At 40.1% G+C, this 25,790-nt stretch overlaps 1 protein-coding gene across 1 annotated transcript; it reads right to left on the bottom strand.

Annotated features, from left to right (window-relative positions):
* Positions 1-2,466: 2,466 nt before the first annotated feature.
* Positions 2,467-20,735, bottom strand: LOC113020263 (protein FAM83F-like). The gene is made up of 5 exons (XM_026164068.1): positions 20,116-20,735; positions 10,886-11,053; positions 9,069-9,190; positions 3,833-4,620; positions 2,467-3,196 (listed from the first exon to the last, which is right to left on the bottom strand). The coding sequence occupies exons 1-5, from the start codon at positions 20,587-20,589 to the stop codon at positions 3,147-3,149; spliced, it is 1,602 nt and encodes a 533-aa protein (XP_026019853.1). The 5' UTR covers positions 20,590-20,735; the 3' UTR covers positions 2,467-3,146.
* Between the last annotated feature and the right edge of the window lie 5,055 nt (positions 20,736-25,790).

The raw sequence follows: 25,790 nt of genomic DNA, 5'->3' as shown, positions 1-25,790 counted from the left end.
GGGGGAAAATCCCAAAGTGCAGACGCAATATTCAATCGACAACTGTATGATCAGTTCTGTTTGTTAGCAGCTTTCAAGATATCATTTTTAAATTTTGTGTGATTGTAGGTAACAATAAGAGCTCTTTTATGTTGCCCACAATTTATTTTTAATCGTGTTCAAACTTCACACCAATATGCTAGGCCGTGGGGTGTGCAAAATGGCTAAGCATTTGACCTTGAGCTTGACTGTTGGCGCCCAAGGTCAAAGTTGACGATGAATTTTTCTTTTTTCAATAAACCGCATCGACTAATATATCAAATGAAAGGGCATGGCAGGAGCTGTACAACACACTTTTTGTTTTTTCAATATGATGCCCTATTATATATGTATTCTAATTTTTGCCTCATAACTTTTGCACTGTCCACTTCCTGCTGTGACAAAACAAATTTCCCACGTGTGGGACTAATAAAGGTTATCTTATCTTATCTTATCTTATCTTATCTTATCTTATAGTATAGTGATGCCATAAAGTTTTAAAAATTACACACTACATAAATATCTTAAAATCTCAAGTTTTTACAGCTTGCAGAAGCCAATTCTGCTCTAATCATACAGGGAAAATTAATAAAATACACCATTTTAATATGTAATGCCTCAAAGTCATGTTGTTGTAAAAGCTGGCTGATGTTAGCATGTTGTAATTAAAACATCATAAAACTTAAAAGTTTTAGTATACCCCTTGCAGTACTGGGGGGCAAGCAGCAAGCAGTCCTCAAAAAGCCATAAATAAGAATGTGTCTAGCTAAAACAGGTCACATGACTCGCAGCACCATCCTGTGGTACAGAAAGGTATTACAGAAAAGTACAACCCAGCCCTAATTTGGCTTCAGTTGATATCTCTTATATACAATACAGACACGTTTGATTTTTGATTTTGTTAGAGCTAGTTAATCGCTTTATTTAAACACAGAAATTTATAATAAGCACCTTTAAATTCACCTAACCCTCCCCAAATAGGTTAGTGACATATATTGTTGATCAATGGTCATGAGACTTTGCATAATTATGATGAAGAAACTGACCTCACAGCCTTTGTTCAAAGGAAGCTTTGTTCCTTCAGTGGGCTGGTTTCAGTCATTATTTAAATGCACTGTTTCTAAGGTTGGGGAAACCTGCAGTCAGCTGAGACTGAAGAAGGCACTTGCATGAGTGACGAAATGTTTCTCCCACTGAAAATGCTACGTCCAGATGAACAGAATCAACTTTTGGGGGTTAGCGAGATACAACGGGTTTTCACTGTGATGAAGGCGACTGCAGTCTTACCCTTACATCATCATGGTAACTAATGCTAAACTCAGAACCTGGTCCTGAGCAAATTATGTTCAGGGCTTTGGTTTAAACTCTTCTGTAGCTCAACATTTTCACTGATTTTCTCCACTACAATCTCTAACTGGAGTAATTAACTACTGGAGAGAAACAAAGCAGTGTGCAGCAAAGTTACACCAGTGCAAAAAGCACCACATATTTAGAAGAATAGACATTCATTCAGTTGGTCCTAGTGTACCCAAATTCCATTTTCCACTGCTGGAATTATGGCTAATAGATCAGACATTAGAAAATTAATCAGTCTGTATGCAGAGTAGATAAAATCTGATTAATTTCTCTGTGATCTGACCACAAACTAATTTGTAGGTCTCTGTCATTGGCCTCTACGACTGTCAGACATGAATGGACTGATACTTAAATGTATCCAGTTTTCTAGACAGTTTAAATCACCTGCAGCATTAAGTGGTGAAACAAATATGTACGTCCACTCATGGAGACAAAAAGTTACAATTTTCTGCAGCATCACCAACTCTTGACTTGTTTTTAACATCAGAGTGGATTACTTTTCTAGCTTACTCTACCTGATAATATCTCTGACCGAAGTAGGCGGTGCGCAATCGACCCAGATTGTATGGAGGAAGAGTCAAATGATGCATTTTAAATGCTCCTTTACTGTCAGAGCCTGATACAGAAAGAGTTCAAGCTGCTAACCAGTGTGATTTCTCTTAAATCTGACTTGAGTTTTATGTTAAGTTGGGCAATTAAATGCAAAGAAGGCCTGACTTTTTATGTTGAACCTGCTTCATAGTCTAAGCCTCAGTTATTGGCTGAGAGTTATTGACTTTTTTTTTTTTTTAAATAAGCACCAAACTGAAAATCTATAGGAACTTGCTTAAGGTCAGAAAGAGGCACCCCTCCCCATCTGTACCCCTCACCACGAAGCAGCACTCAGCTATAGTTCACCAGGAGACATCGTGTTCCTTCTAACTTTGTAAGCAGCATAAGACCTGACCCCCACCTCCTGCTGTGCAGTCAGGCAAAGCTTTGAATATTCGCTGTTGATCTTCATCAAATCCCAGGGCTCAAAAAGCGATCTCCCCTGGTTTACATTTCTGAAAATAACAGGCTATCTGTCTGCATGCTGCTCTTTAACTGACACCAAATCACACAAACACTTTTTTTCCCCTTTTGTTTTTATTCCATTTCTGCAACAGTTCAGATCATTTGTGTCTCAAGTGGTTCTCAAGGATTCACATTTTATTCTCCGACCTGTTTCACCTGCGTATCAAAACAAAATCCCAAAGTGCAGACGCACAGTTCCTCATACATTATTCACAGTCTGTACAACACACTCCCATAAACACTGTTGCCAAGGGTCCTCAGTAAGGTTACACTCGGGTACAACACCACGTCTGATCACTTTTCCTGTCCCCATGGAGACCAGAATACCTAAGAGGTGTTATGTAATCCATCTATGTCACCTGGATCAGTCATCGGCTGCTCTCTCAGTCTTTAGGTTCACGAGTGTAAAACATGAAAACACTTTAGTTGTAAAATAACTTAATACCAAAAAAGTGTAGAAAATACATTTAATAGTGGCAATAAAATCTCCCATGAGCACTTTGGCCGAAAACGTCTCGAGGGAGTTCAGCTGCAGCGTGTCTCTAGTGTTGACCTTCAGCTCAGCCTGAAGCAGCATACGTGTCCAGAGGGACAAACTGCACTCATTTTTCGTGAAGAAACGTCAGCTGGTTGCAGTGAGGCGATACAGAGACTCACCCGCTGCAGCAGGTTTAACAACCAGACCCTAAAGTGTCCGAATATCCTCGTGTTTTTTCTCATGATTGGATGCAGTTCCTCTTCTGATGCCGGCGGCGACTTTTGAACCCTGTTGGTAAATAAAAGGGGAAAAAAATCCTTCAATTTAATTCACAATCACAAACTGCGGTCACACAATAACTGATTCTTGACCATGACGAAACGAAAAACATTAATATTATCGACAGACATCACAGGGCTCCTGCAGGTCCCTGGAATGTCTTTAAAAATGCTAAGGATTCAGAAAGGTTCAAATGTTCTCTTCTTCTGACACTGCAATTTTGAATCTCCTAGTAAGATAAAGTGCTTTGCAAACACTCGGCAAAAGATATTTTCCAAAATGTTTCAAACAAACAAAAAAGGTTTGAAATTAAAAGGGTAAAAACTTTTACGATGTTCTAGTGTCATGTACATCTAGATCTAGATTCAAAATCTAAATATTTAACACCACCGGAAATTTAATTTGAAACTAAAGAGCATCGTTTCAGCTACTTGCCATTTAACGTGGACCAGAAATGAGTTGATTTGATGATAGAGGCTTTAATGTGAGTGTATCAGACAGAAAATCCTGGACTTTCAAAAAGTTTACATGTTAGTTTGTAACTCTACTTTTTAAACATTTTATAGACAAAGCATTCAGGAAATATTTGCCTTGTTGCTCACTCGGACCACTGAATTATAAAATAAAAGATCTGTGATGACGCACCGTCTTCGTCTGCCGTGCTGATGGTCTGCATAGACACGCTCCTCTGAATGAACTTCGACGGCTTCTTGATTTTGGTTTTCAGTGGTCCTGGTTTCTCAATGAACTGAAACGAGTCGTCGGATTCATTTCCCGCAACCCTGTTGGCCACTGAGACTTTACAGTCTGCTGTGATAGTGGGGGAGGGGCTCTGAGGAGTGACCACGCCTTCCTCGATAGTGTCTGTACTGTGATTGGCTCCTCTGCCTTTCAAGAAATGCCTGAAGGAGCTGCGCTTTTTGGGTCCGTCTGCCTGGTTCTTCTGACCTCCTTTTCCATCCTCCTCTGTAGGTGAACCCGGACTCTGTGGGGAGGCTCGGTCCAACTTTTCCTTGTTTGCATTGAGAAAGCCGTTCTGCAGACCGTTCCTTTGGTTCAACCCACCTACTAGCGAGTCCCTCTGAGTCGACAAGTCCTGTAGCGAACCCGTCAGACCCAAACTGTTCCCGAAAACCAGCGAGTACTTGGGATTGTGGTACTTATGCGCAGGAACTTTCAGGTCAATCTGCCTGGAGTCCCCAACCGATACCTGAAAGCGAGATGTAGTGACGGGCAGAGGCCGGATGTGCTGCATCTTTGGCTTCATGACTGGTGTAGGAAGAGGCGGCTTAGTGATGTTGAACTCTCTGTACAGGTCCACCTGCTCAGACACTGCGTACAGCTCTCGGAAGTCGTTATCAAAGAAGTCCACAGTGTGTCCCGACATCACCGTGATCATGTTCCTGTCCAGCCGGGACGAACTCCAAGTGAAGCTGCAGAAAAAAAAACAGGAGCGTAAACCAAAGCGGTGATTTAAAGTGGACAAAAAATATGAGATAAAACACCGGGAGACACAACTGCTTGAATTTTATTATTTAAGGCCATTTAAAGAATATATACATATACACACACTCCCCTATTTAGCAGGTTTTGGCTAAATCCAACAAACTCAGAGGTCAAACTGGGCTTTTTAGGGCAACAAGAAGTGCTTCCAAGTCTAGTCAGCAGGCTCAGTAACCATTCATCACAAGCTGCTGAGATTCACTTCAATTCAATTTTATTTAAATAGCTCCAAATCACAACAACAGTTGCCTCACAGTGCTTCAGTATGACCTATCCCATGTCCTTGCTTCCTTTGTAACAGCTACATCACCATTTTCGGGTCTTTCAGATGTAAAAATGTAAACTGTGTAAATTTTGGTTAAGACTGGAAGAAATTTGTGACCATTTGATGAAATCCAATATGGCGGTTATGTCAGGGGTGTTTCCATGTGTCGGCCGTAAGTTTTCACGCTTCTTTTCACTGATTAGTTTTTTAAGGCTAACATCAGCATCACCAAATGAGACCACAGAACAAATTTCATGCAAATTAAGTTACTTTTTTTTTATAGCAACAGGGCCACATCTCCACAACAAGGCATCTCATGGAGCTGTAAACTGATGCCTCAAGCTATGGATGCAGTTATCCAACAAACACTAGATACACTTTAGATCTTACCGTTGGTGCCATATTTTGTGAGACTGCAAAATTGGTGGATAGTGGCAGCACAAAGTCAGGTTATAAGACGATCGATGGGAACTTGTTGAGGCAAACCTTGCACATGGTTCCTCCATGAACACAGCGCCAACTTTGACCCTTTGGTGGCGCTACATTGTTTGAGATGCATGCATTAAATTTGGTGAAAATTAAAGATGTATAAAAATGCCGACTCAATACGGCTGCCTCTGTAGAATCACTTTTGAGCCCTCGGTGTTGACCACATAGCTGCAGCCTGTAACTTTTCTATTTAAACTTGCATTCATAATGAGGCATCACGCATGAGTCAGGACATGACTGTGCTCATTTCACCTGCCACAAATCGGTCCCTCCAGTTTTGACTTTAGTCAGTGAAGGAAGATTCGCCTCATCACTGATGTGGTCAGATGACGTGCATTCAGACTCATTTTGTTTGTTTGCAGCTTTCAGAACAGCGATTTAACAACGAGAATACAGCTGTGTGGATCCTGTCAAACTCGGAGCTCAGAGGTGAAATCGAGCTCTTTTGCAATTCTGAACTTTGCACTAATGGTTGCAGCTGTTTTATCAGCATGTATGTAGTTATGGCAACACAACATCTAAAACTGAACAAATGACATTATTTTGCCTTTATGTAGACTAAACTGTATCTAAGAAGTCTTTCTGGGATGTGCAACAACAATAGATTTTTATGTTTCAGTTCATTTAAAGCATATCAGTGCACTGCATGTGTCTGGCTCTTAATGTGATCTCCATTTCCCAGTGCGGCCATCACTAACATTCTATTTAATGTCCTGGATTTAGATTTTTAAAAAGATAAATGTTAGCTTTTGTCATAGCCCAATCTGCACCAGAAACTTGATTTATTCAACACGTGCAAAAATGCGTGTACTTCCTGTCATTGCTGCAGGTTAAAAGGAATCTTTTTCTTTGTAGATTTGCATTAAAATTACTGTTTATATTGATACCTGACATTTATATTCACTGTTCATACTGATATGACTGCTATACGGAAACGTAGGCTCGATGTTTTTTATGCCGTTAACTGTATTTAGACGTGCACTGATTGTTATATGATCTCCCCCCTTCTGGGTTACATATGTTCACCTCTGCAGAATTCTTTTTATCCTCAGCAGCGATAAAATTTATCTATTTGTTTGTTTGTTTCAAATCTTTAATCGTTCATTTACTTGGTTTAATGTTGTTGTGATTTGACACTGTATGAAAAAAACTTAATTGAACTATTAAACTAATAAATAAGGTTTTATTTTGATCCCAGAATGTGCTGTAAAATGCTTCAGCTTACTACAGCAGTCATGCACTGTATATGCCAAGGGCTTTTAATGTGAAGGATAAGGAGAGAAAGCCCTTTTTTGTGTGGATCTGGCAGCGGTACCATTTGCAATACTGGAAAAAGGTTGCAGAATAGAAAGGAACAGAATAAAACAAAGCAATGTATTACTACAATTAAAAATGAGTGAGGAAGATAAGAGAGGTACATTGAGTACAGACAGAGGCTAAATGCCTTTAATTTGTGGATATTGCAACCAAAAAATAAAACAAAAAAAATAAACTTAATCAACTGTAGAAATCTTTAAAAGCTGGATAATTAATTCACCCGCATCACTGCCTGGTGTAGGATTTCATTTAAATGTCATACTTTCACCTAGTGTAAGTTTTTTTATTGTTTTAATGGTTTCTCTGAAACTACTTAATCATTTTAAAGCACTCAGGAGAAAGCGGTACGATTCCCTTATAATAATCTCCCAGGTCATAAACGTCCGGCTCGGTCACCAACGACATTTACCAAAAAGCGGACCTACAACAATACATTTATCTTTTCCCACACTGAACCAACAGCAGATAAGAAGAGAGTGTGTTTAAAAAGCACTTTAGTCATTTTACAAGATTAATAAGCTTCAGAGTGTGTAAGGAGTTATTTGGAGGTTTAATGGAGTTCCTTTTGTGCCGGCTGCTTTTAGAGAAAATGTCTCACACCTAACAGTCACAAACAAGCTGCTCTCATTATGTTGGGTTTACACAAAAGATACAAATAGTCAATCAAATGAAGCACAAATAATGGTTATTTAATAACCATATCAGGATCAGTTAATCTGCTTTGGAGTGAAACTGTGTCAGAGGGACACTGTATTATGTGTAAAAGTGAAACTGTCCAAATGAGTCTCAATTGTGACTCTGAACATGTCACCGTAACATGGAGTCGAATATAGGAGGTCAAGCGGTTCAAAGTTTTGACCAAAAACAAGATACAACTGGACTCGGCACGCTAAGCTGGACTTTTATTTTGAAGGATTTTCCATTTCCCAACGAGAGCATACCTTAATTACATGATTTATCTGTTAGTGTGAATATTTAAATTCATCCCATTCCTTACAGCATATAGAGACATCAGAAAACAAACACCTTGCTGTATATAGTATAATTTAATTTTTGTATAACCACAGTTCCTAAAAAGTTGGGACGCTGTGTAAATAGTAAATAACAACAGAATGCAATCTCATAATCCTATATTTTATTCAAAATAAAACACAGAAAGTATCAAATATTTAAACCATTTAAAGAAAAATCTTGGCTCATATTGAATTTGATGGCAGCAACGTGTCTCAAAAGAGTTGGGACAGGGCCGTGTTTCCCACTGTGTAGCGTCCTCTCTGCTTTTAACAACACTCTGTAAACAACTGAGGAGAGCAGCTGCTGGACTTGTAGAAGAGAAATGTTCTCCCATTCTGGTCTGATATAGGACTTGAGCTGTTCAACAGTCCTCTGTCTTCTTTGTCGTATTTTTAGTTTCATGGTGCTCCCGGACTGCTGGCTGGTCAGTTCACATACTGCATCTATTCTGTGCTATTCTAATAGAAACTCTGCAGTTTAGCTGAAAAAGCATTGTCTGGATCGGAGCATATGTTGATCTGTAGACTATATGCACCTTTCAGTAGCAAATGTAGGTGTGCCGGTAGATTTTCCAGATGTGCAAGCTGCCAGTTCAATAGGCACAAAGGCATGAGATATGAAGATAAAGACAGAGAAGACAGGACGTCTTTGCATGATGGAGCTTTAACCTCCATTTGTGGATGGCACAGTTAATTGTGTTCACAGACAGTGATTTCTGAAAGCTTTTAATGCAGTGCTGATTTTCAGCCTTGTCACTTGCACACAGAGATTTCTCCATATTCTCTGAATCTTTGGAAGATTGTGTACTCTAGATGACGAGACATAGGTTTTCTCAATTTTACACAATTTGCAGATGCAGTTTAATGAAAATTAGTGAACCTCTGCCCATTTTTACCTCAAACATCTTCTCTAAGATGTTTTTAGACCCAATCATGTTATTGACCTGCTCCCACTTAACACAAATACTTGCAAAACATTCCTCCAGCTATTTTCTAAGTACCACTTGTCCAGCCTTTTGTTGCTCCATTACTTTTTGAGACATTTTGCTGCCACTGAATTCAAAATAAGTGCATATTTTTCATGAAATGTCTCAGTTTTCTGTGTTGTGTTATGAATAAAATGTGTTTATGGGACTTGCAACTTATTGTATTCTGTTTTTATTTACATTTTTCTTCTTCTGGGTGCTATAAAATCTTACATAAAATAATAAATTGAAACAGGTTGCTTTATCAACCTTTTCTGCTTCCTTTGAATGCACCTGACCACAAAAAGAAACACTGGTTTGATATTTACCTGTAAGACCCAAACATGACCTTCTCTCCATCCACCAGCATGTATTTGGAGCACAGGGAGCCTGGCAGTTTTCCAAAGGACAGGGCCAGCCCTGCACCTTTTAGCATCCGCACACGTAGATTCTGTAAAAGAAACACCTGTTGGATTACACACTGGCTTACCTGTGTCAAAAATGTCACACAGGTAAGCCTGAGTAAACGGACCCCAGCTATCGGGCATCCGTGGCTTTTTCAAGGATGACTGGCTGATTTACAGAGATGCCAAGTCAAATTTCTGCAGGCACACCCAGAAACATAAAGTCAGCTTTCATAATAAGTAAAGGCTAAAACCCAAACACTTCAGCCACCTCTGTTTACTTAGAGGGAAGCAGGAAACGAAAAGGACGTAAATGCTGAGTAGACAAACTGGGAGGAGGCTCTCCTGTGGTGTCAACCCTGGCGTGGGGTGAGAGCGTCAAGTTACTGTCCTTGGATCTGTTCTCAGGATCTATGAATGTTCCCTTGTCACTAGTAACAGTAACAGAGCCCGGCACTCTGAAAGGGTCTTTCACAGCCTTATAAACTGATACCACAATGGCCAGCCATTCCACCACTCCGGTTAAACCAGACTGGAGCTGAAAAAACTCTGCATACAACAGATAAGACTGGGTATTATGACACGGTGAAGATAGGATGACAGATGACTCACTATTTGCGCTTAATCTAAATCAGCACCTAATGTCACTTCTCAGGTTCTGCACCACAAGAAGCAGCAATTACATGTTAGCTCGTGCTAGCGTCTGCTCAGCAGTCGATTTTCCAGTAATTCCTCAAAAATTATTAATTTGACCCTCCCTGTTTTACACTGGAAGGAAAATACTTCTTTTTATTTTCACACATACTTTCACACAAGTGCTCCAACAAGTCCATTTCCTCACATTTTATTGATTTCCTGCTGTTTATCAGTTTCCTAACCACTACGTCTGCTACTTTTAGCTAACTAGTTAAACTGTTCTTGCGAAACCTTTAATGATCTGTTTTAGTTACTTAGATAATACTTTTTCAGCCTCAATCTTTGACTTTTTTTATGACTGAACAATTTAATCAGTTACTTTAATCCTATTTTTAACCTATTTCAATCATTTACTTAAAATTTTAGCTAACCGCTACATCCGCTACTTTTAGCTAACTAGTGTAACAGTTCGTGCAAATCTTTGCAATCTATTTCAGTTACTTATATAAAATGCGTTTTTTTCATCCTTAATCATTGACTATTTTGCTGACTTAACTATTTAATTTGTTAATTTTATCCCTTTTTAAAAACTATTTCAACCATTTACTCAAAATTTTAGCTAACCGTCTACTGTTTATGTTTTATGTTAAGCTGTATCAATTCTTTAAAAGTCCCATTAAAAACTACTCCATCCATTCAATGCTGGATACTTTTCTGAGCAGTAAATTGGCAGGTTTCACAAACGAAATTCCTGTAACTTCCAATGCTCTGCTGCAAAGGCAGTTATGAGAAATCAAACATAAAACTACCCTTAGGGTTAAGTGGGAAAATGTAAGGTTTTTGTAGTTGGTTCGGTAAGTGTATTGCCAAGTTTTCCTGGTTCATGTTTTAACTAGATCAAACCTTTGAGGTAATTAACTTGTCAGCGATTTCCCAGAAAGCCTGGCCTATGATTCAGAATAAGTTTTAATCTGGGATAATTCCAGCCGTCATCGGCATTGTTCCAGGACTCAGCAGTGACCTACTGAGCTGTTTTCCCATGTTCATTTCCTCTTTGTTTACTGTGTTAGAGAACCTCCTCTCTCTGCAGCGCTCTGTTTGCTCACCCGCAGATGCATCGCGTTAATCTGCAGCCGAGAGCACATATCCAGAAAGTGGGGCACTCCCCTGGCCTCCAGCACAACGTAAACTGCCACGCCACGCCGTGACGAAGCATCCAGCAGGTCCTGGAGAATCTGCAGGTCCGTGAGGAGGTCCATGACGATGGCCACTACCTGCGAGAAACAGACGAGAGAGGAGCCATCTCACGTTACTCGTGCATATCCATTAACACTTGTGCTCTTTTTCAGTTATTTGAGCAGTCATATTTTTTTTTTAATTTGGAAACAACAATTGCTGAACAAAAGAAGAAGACTTTAACAGCAAGCATACACAATACACAAGTATGTGAATATTATTCAAATATAATAAATAATTCACAAAATATTGAGACTCATTGGATTGAGGCTCTCAAAGTTTTAGTGCCATTTAAAGCAGATAGCATGTGACTGAGGGCATCCCCTAATGTTCGCACCATGTGTGCTCACCGCAAGCTGGTTGAAATTTTTATTTCAAAGCTAGTTTAAAGTTGTTTAACAGTTCATAAGGTGGTCCTGACTTCCATTTATACCAGTTCATTTGCTTACTGTTAAACTTAAGTACATTTTGCATGGAGCTACAGAGGCTATGAGGATGGTTGTGAGCAGTCAGGTTGGCAGTTCAACTCCAGGTCCAGCCCCATCAGCAAAACTATTTCTCTTTTACTTTTGCTTTTTCATCCCACACATCTGAAATTAATTTGGTAGCCTTGGTGTGAACTTTAAAGATATTTAAAAAATGTAAACTCATGAAATGAGTCATGTAAAAATGCAGTCTATCTATACACACTTACACCCACTCTAACTGACAGATCAATAAAGAGCAGACGTCACGGTTATGTCACCGCAGTCGTGTACATAATAACAGAAAATATATGAAATAAAACCCGAAAGACGTTGGGACTAAGTAAAAAAACCAAAACCCATCTTTTTGTGCCTTTAGTCATGGGAACAGAAATGTAAGTTTCATTTTTGTTTGTTAAACAGACAAAAGAATTTCATACCAGACACACACATAAAGGCGAAGTCAGCAATAATGAATGATTAGAAAGGAGGGATCCTTATAGAAGACACCTTGTTACCAACTTTAACAGACAAAACAAATCAGTCATTTTCATTGTTTCTTCATTTATGTATCAGTCAATCAGCAGATATATTAGAATGTGTGATATGACACATTTATTTTTCACTATGACTGAAGATAAGCTCAGCTAAGCCTCTGGATTTAATAGTATCATTGCGGTCACAGCATGACCGAGCTAATTTATATTTGGCTTTAAATCTACACAGAATCTAGGCTGTAGGCTGTGCAACAGGCCGAAACCATTGCCAGCATTTATACTTGTGCACATTATGCTTGCGATGCTAAAATACCCGTTGGTGGTTGAGTTTCTCTATCCGAGCTGCTCAGTTCCCTTCCAGTCAGTTTGAAAAATAGCAGCACAAGAAGGAGTAACCAGAAATGAGTTGAAGGAAATGACTGCACTCACTGCAACAATGCAACGAGTATTTTCCTCTTTAGAAAGATGCACGTCAGGTTACAGCACAAGTGTGTGGTTGCAGCATACCTATGATTTAGATATAAGTCTGAGTTCTGAACCCTGAAGTTACAGAGGAAGCATCCACGGATACACCAAGTCTAAACTTTATGTCCTCATTGATCACTTCATCACACAAATTTAAAGTGTCTTGGGCAACAAACTACATTTATGCTGTGGCATTCAGAGGGTAGGGTCACAATTTGGCTTTAATGACATGAAAGCACTTATCCATCCTGCCTTGTACCAGCATTTAGGGTGCTGACGGTGATGTCATGGTGTGGGAGATATTTTCTTGACTGTCTTAGTAACTGTTCAGCACTCAGTTTTATTGCTGACCGTGTCCATCCCTTTATGACCACAGTGTACCCATCTTCATATGACACAAAGCACCAAATCATCTCAGACTGGTTTCTTGAACATGACAGTGAATTCACTGCCCTCCACAGTCACCAGAGTAGAGCAGCTTCGGCACGTGGTGGAACAGGAGATTCATATCATGGGCGTGCAGCAGACAAATCTGCACTAACTCTATGATGCTTCTCGTGCTCTCACCATGGACCAAAACCCATGTTTCCAGCACCTTCTTGAATCTAATAAAGTGAATGGCAAGTGCACAGGTAATTCAGTAAGGAAATAAAAGCTGAAACCACTTCTGTTTTTTTCCTGTAAAACACCTCAGACCAGCCTGATGGGGAAAAGTCACGATTCCTGTGTATTTACTTTTAAATCCGGCTGCGGGATGCACCATTTAAACATTAAAACAACATCTGAATGTTTCCACCACTCCCACTGCCAGTCCGAACAAAGGCACCAGGGCGCTAACCTGTCATTAGTCTTGTGATATGAAGTTTAAACACGCAACCTTCCACCACGGCAGCAGTTCACACTTCTGCATAACTTGTTTTTCTAGGCGATTAAAAGTTTTAGCAAAGACAGTTTGGACAAATGCCAGCAACGGCTACGACTCACAGCACCGCTAATCTGAGCAAGAAATCAGCAGCTACATCTCTAACAGATGCATTTATAACACTTTACAGCATACAGTTTAATTATGTACTGGATTTATTAGACCAATAAGACTGCTGTTTGTACTGAGATGTTTTATAGCCTCTCCTGGTTTTTGTACCCTTAAGAGCAGTTTCAAAAGACCATGTGACTCTTTTTTTCCCCATTTCCTTATTACAGTTTGTTTGGGACTCATCCAGCAAACTGAAACTAGTTCTCCAGGAAGACACGAGTTTGAATAACACAGTAAACCAGGCATGACTCAGTGAAGCTCCCGTCATCAAATTCTCATCCAAACTGCTTACGATGCATTTTATGTTGGAAAAAACATCTATCCAGAAAATGCTTAATCTGAACTATTTCAAGGTTTTCTGGAAATTGAAGCGTTATTTTCATACACGCCCATTTGGTATGGCTAACGGTTATTCCACCTGCCAAGACTGTTTTATTACATTGACCTTCCACGAGCTCTGGCTGATAAACCTGATAACATACACTTATTTTAAAGTAATAAAACAAGTGTATGTAGAAGTTCATTTTCAACAGAGGGTGAAACGAGGCCAAGCACAAGAGAAAGAAGGATTATTTTGAAACGTGACTTATGTAAAGCTACTCTTTTAGACTCCAAGAGTAAAAATATGGAGCTGGAAGTGAGCAGATTAGATCCACTTCAGTTGTAGTGGTTTACAAGTTCACCTAAAAGAGGTTTGGGCTGTTTGTCCACAAACAGCAGGTTTACGATGGCGCTGTTGTGAAATTTGAGTTTTTAAATCAACCACTCCTTTTAGGTGGGTACAGAGATTTGCCAATAGCATTGTGCTTTCAATGAGGGCTTTAAAAATTAATTAAAGGCACCTGTCAGCAGCAGAGAAGTATTTACATGACTCACAGTTCAAAATAACTCTTATTTGTCTTATACCAGCCTTTGGTGCAGACCCCGAGTTGCCCCTCTGCCTGACATAAACTGTTTCCGGTTTAGCCCCTCCTCCATTAAGCAAACTTTGTCTTGATTGGCTGGTGCTCATAAACATAAGGTTTGAACAGCAGGTGGGTGGGACTTCTCTGTAACACACAACCATCATCAGTAAGAACAACTGAAACAGTGTTTAGAGGCCTTGGCACTCAGGGTCCACCTGGAGCATAGTACCTGTGTATATTACAGGAAATAAGGAAAAACACAACAGTTCCCCCCATAGAGAAGTGGTTTAACAACCATTAGAACAGTTTCCAGAGTTTTTTTTTTTCAGGTGTAGCTGCATAAGCAGAGACCAGCCTCACTAACTTCTGATGCAAACAGTTATTTTGTTCTGTAAGAAGCCTGAAATACAACAGAAACAGTTCATAGCTCCAACAGTTACTCCTAGTAGGCGTCCCGGCAAATAAACGTCCTTGGACTTTCTATTACTATTATTGTCATTATTATTTTATATTATTGTTCTGTTTATTTTTATCCTGCTGCTAAACTAATTTCCACTTGTGGGACAATAAAGAAATTGAATTGAATTGAGAACTGGGATAAAGTGATGTCCACAGCTGACATATTTATATTTAAGCGAGATCTTTTCAAATGCCCACAGTTAAAAAACACACCTCACAGTCACTCTGATCCGATTTAGCATCAGTTTTTCAGCCCCGAAAGCCATGTTCATGTTTTATCATGTACAGACATCTAAAAAAAAGAATTTACACACAGTTTATTTAGTAGCTGAAGTGACACTTTAGACATGAGCAAAGATCAATGTAATATTTTTATTGTTACTTTTAACGACCTGGAAACACCTGGAGAGCTCTGTGTGTTTGTTGGCGAGTGCTGCTGCCAGTCTTTGTTCATGGCTGGGCTTCAGCTTGTTTTCTCTGGTATCTATCATCACGTGTGATATAATGGAAAACCTTCCACTGTGGCAAATTGGATCAAACACTTGAGCCCTGTGACGTGAATGGACAACACCTTGTGTAAATGACTTCTCCTGATGGGATTCTGGTGAAGAGCACCTTCTTCATGTGCATGAAAATACGCATGACATCACCTGAATCGAAGAACTCGTTGTTTTCTTTCCCTTTCAGGCGACATTTTCTGCTTTTTCTCTTGAATGCAGTTCGACCGGTAACTGTCACCTCAGCTCTTTCATATGTACATCTCAGCTCTTCTCTTGGATTGTGATAATGATCTCCTGTAGAGTAATGTTATGCATCCAGGATTAACGTGTGCGTGCGTGCACCACTTAAACTGCACAAGGACTCTTTCAAGTATCTGTCAGGCTTTTAGGAGGGGATGAGTTATTTTACCTGAAGGGGAGCAATCTGTGCCTGATTCATTAAGCTGACACGGTGCTGAGCAGACTGCTGTAGATGGATAATAAAGTGGATTATTAACTATTCAAATATGATGAGTTCTGCACATCTTTATTCGTCTTTCCACCCAGCAAATACAGCCTCTGGTGCTGCCTGTCAAAACCAATCGCAAGTGAGCGATTCTCCTCATTAGCTATGATTTTCGCACCTGGGATTTGAGCCAATCAGACGGAGTCGTGCAAAACTCCAAGTGGGCGAGGAGAAAAGTTTTTTTTTTTTTTTTAAAAAGAGCAGCTTGTTAAATGCCAACCTTAACCTGGTCTGCAGGATCTTGGGGGAGGCTGCCACTCAGCCACTCAGCCTTTCCCTTCTGCGTTTTAATGACTCAGCTTGTTAAAACTTGCACAGGACTCTCCCATTCATTTAGCTTTTATCATTTTATTTACCCACGCTGGCTTCGTTAACCCTCACCTCCTTCTACCTTACTAGAAAATTCTCTGAACAAGCGTTACAACAACGCTACTGCAGCGCTACAACTTGCAGATGCCCCTCAAACACGCCATGTGCAGTTTGCTGGTCATTACATTTTGAGAAAAAGGACGTGAGGATACACTGGCGCAGTGAGTGTGCTGGTTAAAATCAAACAGATCTGAGAAAAGTTTCCGTCCGATTCCTTAACTTCAGTAACTTAATGAAACCATTAAAAAAGTGCGGCCTTCAGAATATGGAATTTGTCAGTGTTACAGCCTCTGACAGCTCACAGAAGTAGGCGGAATTTTGCCACTTTTACAGTTCTCATTAGTTTTTCCATTTGAGCATTTTTGAACCTTCATAACTTCAATCAATGAGATTTTCAAGGCTGAAAAAAACATTTAATCTCTGTTAAAACTTCCAACTAAATCAATTTTAGAAACACCAACTGCATCACAATGTTCCAAAAATATTTATTTTATCTTTAATTATTATTTATTTATCTTTATCTTATTTATCCACCTCCATTGTCAAGTTTGCTGACGACACTGCTGTTGTGGGCCTGATCTCCGACAACATCGAGACGGCCTACCTGGAGGAGATTAGGAACCTGGAGACCTGGTGCCAGGAGAATAACCTCCTCCTAAACATCAGCAAGACTAAGGAGCTGATCGTGGACTTCACTACAAAGCAGGCGAGGAATTACAAACCCCTCATCATCAGTGGCACGCCAGTGGAGAGAGTGGACAGTTTCCGATACCTGGGTGTCCACATCACTCAGGACCTGTCATGGTCCTGTCACATCAACACCCTGGTTAAGAAAGCCCGTCAGCGTCTCTTCTTCCTCAGAAGACTTAGAGACTTCCATCTGCCACTGAAGGTGCTCAAGAACTTTTACTCCTGCACCATCGAGAGCGTCCTGACGTCAAACATCTGCACCTGGTTTGGGAACAGCACCAAGCAGGACAGACGAGATCTGCAAAGGGTGGTGCGCTCGGCAGAACGCATCATTCAATCAGAGCTCCCTGACCTGCTGTCCATCTACACCAAGCAGTGCAAGTCCAAAGCTAGGAAGATTATGATGGACCTCTCCCATCCCAACAATGGACTCTTCTCACTGTTGAGGTCTGGGAAGCGCTTCCGCTCCCTTAAGACCAAAACAGAGAGAATGAAGAGGAGCTTCTTCCCCCAGGCTATTCGGGGCCTGAACCAGGTGTAGGACTGGACTCTCCCAAACACGTCACTATAAGACTGGACTCTCACACACGTCACCACACGCACCACCACACATTTCCTATAATTCTATAATTCCTATAATTTATAATCCTTATCTTTATAATCTCTTCTGCTATTTGCACATTCTTTACTGTAAATTCCTAAGTTAATTTGTAAATTTTTGTAGTAAATTGTAAATATTGTAAAACTTTTCTTCTGTCATTTAATGGTCGGGCATTGTACAGCTACAAGCATTTCACCCCCATGTCATACTGTGTATGGTTGTGTGTGTGTGACAAATAAAATTTGAATTTGAATTTGAATTTTTTATGTTTCCCATAATCAGCTTTTAGCATTAGTATCATGGGATGAATTACATTTTTAACAGAAAACTTTAATAAATCAACCCCTGGTACCCCGATTGTTTGATCTGTTTTCTGATAACTCACGAGAGAAAACTCAAAAGAATCTCATCGACATGTGGAATAGGAACCTAAACACCAGATAAAGCCAGGAAAAACCTTGGAGCACCTCGGGAGTGCATTAATGTCAGTAGTTCTCTTCATAAAGACAGCGATGGGTGATCAGGTGATCATGTTTTAGTCATAACCACCCTGTCTGCAGGGACCCAACGAGATAGAAACACAACGACGTCTCTTTCAGGGCAACATTGACAACAGAACAACCTTTAGCCAAAATCTGAGAACCACTCATTAAAATAACCTCAAACATAGCAGTGGACTTACTCGGGCCTCCAGAACCTTTTCTTCTTATTAGCCACTCGGTTTATTAAAAAGTATTTAAAAGTGACATACTACACAACATTTCCAGTTCGATGTTTTTATTACTGGTCACTAATTAAGTAGCACAGGTCAAAATGATCCGTTTTTATCTTATGCTAGACCTCAGTACATCCCTTCAGCTCATCCTCTGTCTGAAATAAACCAATTTAAGTCCTATACTTGAAGGCCACAAGACACCTCAAAAGTACAACTACTTTATGTAAAAGTACAGATATCCCACGAGAAGTATCAGAGAATATCAGAGGGAATATATGAAGAAATAAACCCAACTGAGTTTCTGTTTGAAAAGAAAACAGCAGCAGCTTTTCCCACTATGACGTTCCCAAAGAAACCCTGAATAAATCAATCATTCCCTTTTACGCTGCAAGCTGAAACTCGGAGCACCGGAGTAGAGCGCTGCGCCGTGACGATGGAAATTCCAGGTAAAAAGTCAGATGTGTATCTTTTATTTTCACTTTGACTTACAGCTGAAAAATGACAAAAAGCTCTTTGAGTTACGACAAATGTGAAAAACTTGAAACCCGCCTGCAGCTTCTGCTCTGTGGCGACTCATTAAACTGTTAAGACGGTGCAGTTATCAAGATGTAAACCTGCAAAATGTATGTACATGTACAAAGTGTACATATATATGCCACAATGTGAGTTATATGCATACATGACAGTATGGACGACTAAGGTACAGATTGAATTATTGAAGAAATCTTTGAATAATCTTTATTCAAGCAGGCCTGAAACTAAAGATTATTATTGTTAATAGTGAATATTCTCCTGTTTTGTTTTGTTTTTCCATAACTCTTATATATTAAAAGTGAGAAAACTTACTCTCATTATCAAATTAATCATCCAATTACTACGTGACAGGATGAATATGGAGGAAGGAAGTGCTACACGACTCAGCGGGGTGAAAACAAACTCAGTCCAAAAATTATTCTTGGAACAATTCAGGCAGCGAACCCCTTTTTTATATGGACATTTTAAATTGTTTAAAAGTATTTTTTACCCTAAAAAGATCAATTATCAAAACTTTTGATATTATTGATATTATTTTGTTTTTAACAGGCCGTCCCTGTCACTCTACCTGTCCTTTGCACTCAAAATAAATCCTAAAAAGCTGAAGCTTTAACTCAAACTGACATTTATGATGATGAATTCGGCAAGACAGGAAACATGAGGACTGACTGTAACCGGCTCAGTCTGGGGGGGGGGGGGGGGGGGGGTTCTTTGTCACTTTCGTGGTCAGGTGAGCGTCTGCAGCCAATCGCTGTTAGTATTACAGCGTTATTCTCCTTCTTTGTTAGAAGTAGGTCAGGGACTTCTCCTTTAATTGCTCCATATATAAGAAAGGAGTTTCCTTTGTTTGGTTTAGGTGCAGGAGCTGACTCGTAAACTTTCCTAAATCTGAATCTGCAGGTGTTTTATTCCACCTGTTTTATTGTTTGATGCATGCAGTCACATTTTTGTATCAGCACTTTTAGAGGCAAGTCATGTAAGAAGCAAAGTGCTCGGCAGGAAAGCTCAGAGGTTTCTTCTTATTTAAAGTTTCACTATTTCATGCCTGTAGAATTTGAATCTCTGTGGATTTGAAGTTAAATCAGGACAAAACTGAATACTTCTCACTGTTTTCTGGCTTCATAAGCACTACATCACAGACTAAGCGAACACTCACCTGCAGCCCTGACTGTTTTTATCGCTTCAGGTTAACAAATAAAAGGACTGAAGTTCCTATAAGTCAGGGTGTCCCAAATTTGGTGGGTTATTATAGAAAAATGTGAATAATTAAAGAAAAACTTTAAAACACTTGTGCGTAAATTTGAGTTTGGTTTAGATGCTGTAAACAGGGTGGATATGCAGGGTTTCTCTTCTTTTCTGTTACCTTGTGTGACTCCTGGATGAGCCTCCTCACCACCGCCTTGATGTGCGGTCCCTGCTCTTTGGGGGGGTGGGTGTACACGGACACCCGGGTCACCCCCTTGTAGACGCCGCTGCTGCCGGGCCAACCGATGTCCAGAGTCGGGACCTCTGTGTCGGACATCTGGGGCCAGTAGGTGGAGTGGACCCCGGAGTCCGCGCTGGAGGAGCCCTTGGACTTGTCGTGCTCCCCGGACTCGGAGTCGCTGTCTGTGTCGTACTCGTGGAAAGTTTTGCGGATAACTTTGACCTCCCGGGCGCATAGGAAGTCTTTGGTGTTGTCCTCCTGGAGGCGCATCTTGAAGGCTCCGTCCCCATTCCTCAGCAGCTGCTCCAGGGCCGCACGCTGCTCCTCACTGTAGTAAAACTCTGGCTTGGACTCCGGGACCTTCTCGTTAACGTGCTCATCATCCATGCACACCAGCTGAGACTCCGCCATGGCCCAAAGATTTAAAAATAACTTCCCCCTCAGTGCGCCACCGCTGCTGATTCCGCTGCTGCTGTTGCTGCTTCCCAAGAACCGCAATACCTGTGCTGACAGGTAGCAAGGGGGCGGAGCCAACAGGTACGTTATTAAAGAACATCCGGCCTGTAAACTTTCAGAGTACAACTTTCAAAAGGCAACAACGAAGTTTGTCAGTGGTGGATCCTTCAGAGTAGAGGAACGTTATTGTAGTTAACCAGAGATGTCAAACTTATTTTATGTTATCGGCCATATACACACTACTTTGCTCTTAAGCATTATTGTAAAGAAGTTTAACTACTCATTTAATCCCTTACTTGACCTAATATGAGAACTAGAAATGCAGTTTCAACAGTGGCTCATTGCCCAGATGGTTCTGTATTTATAAAACATTAAAACAAGTTTTTTTTAATTCACAGAAATATTTTTAACTGTAGACACAGCATAATAAAAACAGAGATTTTAGTTGATAGTGGAAAACAGGAACTTTTATGTCATTTCTGTCATGGTTCTCAAGATCTGGAGAGGTCGTGGTGTGTGTATTGTTTGTCTTAACCTCTCCCACCAGGGCGGAACTGGACCTTGGTTCCCCGCCTCTGAACCCACCCTGAACACACACCTGTGGCTCATTCACACTGATCCTGGCAGACTACTTAAGATGGCAAGAGAGGCTGCTTCCTCGCTGGATTGTCACATTACCAAGTGTCAGTGTAGTGTAACCTATGAAAATGTTCCTTTGATCCCCTAGAGTTTCCTCCTGACTTTGTTTTTTCCTCTGTGTACAGGCCTTCTAGACTCCCTGCCCGTCTTCCCTGCCGTCTGGATTTCTGTGGATGTGTGTGAGTGAGCGTGAGCTTCTTAGTGTGGACATTTTTGAGTTACGGATCGAGTGGAAGAAGAGCGTGTGTGTACCCCCATCTTGGACCTTCCCTTCGGACCCCGCCCTACTCCCTGGAGCCCCGTGTTATCTGTTCCACTGTATATATGTATATATTCTCACTTGGTGTCACATTTCAAATAAACCCTCACCCTCTCTCTAAACTTCAGAGTCCTGCGAGTGAGTCCTCTGCCTACTAATCTGTGACAATTTCATTGTTTTATCTATTACTTGACTACTTTGGTGTAGTATAAATGGTAATGTGGGAGGAGTCTTTATCAGTAGGAAAAGCTGCAAAATTTATGACAATGCAGCTAAAAGTTCAAAATCTATGTACAAAGGTTTCCAGCAGGTCTGTTTGGAGTCTTATGTTTTGCATCCCAACTAAAAAATACTTCAAATTAAAACTAAATGCAGAAAAGCATCTTATGTAACTAAAATAAAAATAAAAACTAGACTTTTGAAAAAAGTTCTCGTTGTCCAGGGCTGTGTGCTCGGGTGTGCACTGGCTCACTCTGGCTCTGCTGCTTGGCGGGGCCTGGCCCCCCTGGCTCTATCGAGCCCCTTGCAGGGTGTGGGGGCTCTCGGGTCTCTGGGTCCAGGGCTCAGTCTGCTCTGGCTTAGCCGGCTGCTTGTGGAGCCTGCAGGCTCGTCGTCACTGCTGCCCACCGTGGCTTCTGGGTGACCATCGTCCGGAGCTCTCCTCCTTTTCCAGGTGGGTGGCGTGATCGCCCCTGCGGTGGTCCTCCTTGGGATTTCGTGCTCTGAGGGGGCCTGTAGATGTCAGGGACCCGGGTCTCCTCCATGCCTGCTTCATGTCCTGGGGGGCAGGGCTGTGGCTCCCTACACCCACTATCAAACACTTACATGGAGAAACCTTATGAATACAAGCGCACTCACACACACAGGTTTGCAAACAAGTACTCACAGACACTCACTATCTTGGTCAGCTGCTGCCTCGAAACATATCATGCATCATTAATACCATGTGCTGCTCAGTAACATTTAATATTTATTATTTACTGTTACTCGTGGTTGTGTTGGTTGTTGCTATGGTTTCCTTGCTGTGTTGTTTTCGTTTTGTTTTTTGTTTTTTTAAGCAGGTGTTGAAGCAGATTTTCAGTCTTTTATTTCTTTCTTTATCCCTCTTCTCTATTTTTCTCTCCCTCTCCTTCTGTTCTCTCCCCAACTTCTCTTTCCTTATTCTGTTCGGTCCTGTGCGTTCTGATAAAAATCTAATAAACTATGACAATGAAGTCGACCTTTCTTGGCCTTCAGACAAGAATTCTGATTGCGGCAGTGCCGGACAGGACAGCAAAACCAAGAATAAAAAGTTTATATATTTTTCAGTTTGGTAAAAATTTCTATTACATTTAACATTTTATTACTGTCTTGTTATTGTACTTTCTGTACTGGTTTTCCTAAATATTGCTAATGACATATTCCCTCCATTCAATAACAATCAAAAAGACTAAAACTAAGAGTGAAAATTTAAAATAAATAAATAAATAAACCTAAACATGTTCAAACAATCTAAACTGAACATAAACAAAAAAAAATCCAATCTGGAAACCAACAGAAACTAAACTGAACTGAAAGCAAAAAGTCAAAATAGAATAAAAATAAAAAGTAATTAGAAAATACAAAACTATAATAACTCCGAAGCAAAGGTTCCCAAATGGTGTGTTTTGGGATTTTGCACAAAAAGTAAGGAATTAAATCTTAAATGTTCTATATCAGAACACATCACCAGGCCCTGATTAGTAGTGATGAGGGGGAAAAAACAAAAACATCTATTCACGTCCACTTATCATTATCAGGTTTGCAGAGGAGCTGGAGTCTATCACAGCTGCCACAGGGTGACAGACATGGTACACCCTGAACAGGTCACCAGTCTAACATAAAGAGACACACAACCATTCACACTTATGGGAAATTCAGAGTTACCACTTAACCTAACCTCACTAACTGCGTGTCTTTGGACTGTGGGAGGAAGCAGGAGCACCCGACGAGAACTGACGCAAACACGACAAACATGGAAACTTCACAGACGGTGGAGTCAAACTCAGGACCTTCTTGTTGTAAGGCAACAGTGCTAACCACGATGCCACCATGCTGGTACACAAAAGCACCTAAAGAAAAAAAAACTGTCTGGAGATATTACTGCAAAAGCTTCCTGTTTCCACACATGTTATCTTAGTCACCTAGAAACCAAACATCGCTTCTCATCCCTGGCCTAAAGTAAGAGAGCACCGGATCTTAACGAGACGCAGAGCCTGTGTGAAAGTTTCTGATACAGAAATGGATGCATGTTACATTAGCGGTGCTCTCTGCAAACTAAAAAGTGTCGTTGGTACCCTGCTCAAAAATCCCTTCATCTGATGGTTCAGATAAAACTGTCACTGATGTCATTCCACAAGACATGGGGGTTGTTTTCTGCAGCTATAAATAGATGCTGTCCTGCTACTCTTCAGTGAGCTTTCTTTAGAGAAAAAGCTTTGAGTGACTCTGGATAACAAATGGATATCAGACAGTGAACTTTCTCTTACATCAAAGACACAGATGTTTGGATTTATTGAGTATTTTACTTTTTTCTATGTTATGGTCTATGAGCAAATTTTCATTTTTTTTTATTAAGTTATGTTGTCAGAAATGTGATATTGGGTTTATTTGTATTGAGTTGGGCTGTTTTCATCTCCACTTCCAGGTGCCATAGCTGTACAACAAGCTACTGACAGGATCACCTTCAACCACCACAACTACCTGCTTGTTATACACACATGAATTTTTGTAAGAAAAAATAAAGTATATAAGTGTCTTTTTTTTTAATTCCAGAAGTCTCAAAGTCAGTGGGGAAGTTTTAAATGAGTTCTTTGTTCCTTGCATCAAAAAAGTAAAACGAGTGCAATTTCTTTGTCTTTAATAGGGATTTTATTTTGAAGGGCAACTCTCCTTAACTGCCCATATGGAAAAGAAATAGTAAAAACATATGATTTACTCATGAAAGTGGCCACTTTCTCATTACTTTCATATATTTTTTTTAGTAAGTATACAAAACATTCAAGTTTCATTATATAATTTTTCAAGGGATCTTATATGTGTTTTCACTCTTGTATGCTTTTCATACAAGTTTCATACAAGACAGATAAAAACTTTATAAGATTTATATATATCTTTTCCATATGAGTGTACTTCTGGAGTTTTGGTTAACGTTAAGCAGGTGGACAATAATTCAAGTACATCTGCCATGATTTCAATTATTTTCTGTCAGGTTTTGTCTTCCATTGGTTCATGTTCACATTAACCTTGTGAATATGAACTTTTTCATCTCTGGCTGTGAGCACCAAAGCCCCACCCACCTGCTTGCAAACCCACTTGTTTGCGAGAGACAACCAATCAGAAGAAAGTTAGCTTAAAGTGAAGCCTTAAAAGCAACTGAATGTAACTTCCTGTGTTTAAAACACATTTAAAGCTTTCGAAATTAATTAAAACAGCCAAAAAAATTTAAAGAAACAACCTCGGTCATGATTTCCATATCGTGTTTGTACTGTGCTGAAGACAAATCGACTAAAGTTAAATATTGTAGGGCTGTCTGCATGTCGAACTGTGTAAATGTGTGAAAAAAGCGCTGGTGTGAATGTGTGCTCAAACTGTAAACAGTGCATTTGCAAATTTGAACCACAAGAGGTACAGTGGGTGATTGTAGCATCCAGTCAGCCATAAGAGGAAGAGGAAATACTGACGGAGAGGAAGACGTTGTAGAACAGCTATTTAAACCACAGCTGAAGGACTCGGGAAGCGACTTTTGTCGCCGCCAGCACAGAGTCTGGGAAATTAACGATAAAAAAATGCAGCAACAGTTTATGTTTGCTATGTTAGCTTTTTGTAGATATGTGATTCACAAGGAATATTGTTCGCTCGATTAGTGCTTCATGGCTTTTTAACCACATCATTAAAAGTCTTTTCTTCTTTTTATCGTTAAAGACTCGGTTATACAGCAGGGCCTTATAAATGTAATTATAGGTTTTACTGCATCTTTAATATTCTGAACCTCAGTTTTGTTCTGTTAACTTTCACATTTTTAGTTTTTTTTTATATTATTCTTAACAACGGCATTTTATTTATTTTGTATTGACGTTACACTTGGGTCTTACACGGCCTAGTTTAAATGGATGTGCAAATCATTTTTATAATTTTTACTACGACTCTAAAACGATATGTGACGTTATTAATGTTGGTTAAATGTGATTCATTAAAAACTTTCTAGTAAAACACTGCCCACTAGTGGTGAGAGTTTAAT

Source organism: Astatotilapia calliptera, chromosome 4, assembly GCF_900246225.1.
Source record: "Astatotilapia calliptera chromosome 4, fAstCal1.2, whole genome shotgun sequence".
Taxonomy (NCBI): domain Eukaryota; kingdom Metazoa; phylum Chordata; class Actinopteri; order Cichliformes; family Cichlidae; genus Astatotilapia; species Astatotilapia calliptera.
The sequence above is the reverse complement of the archived record's forward strand: the minus strand, read 5'-3'. Positions and strand labels throughout refer to the sequence as shown.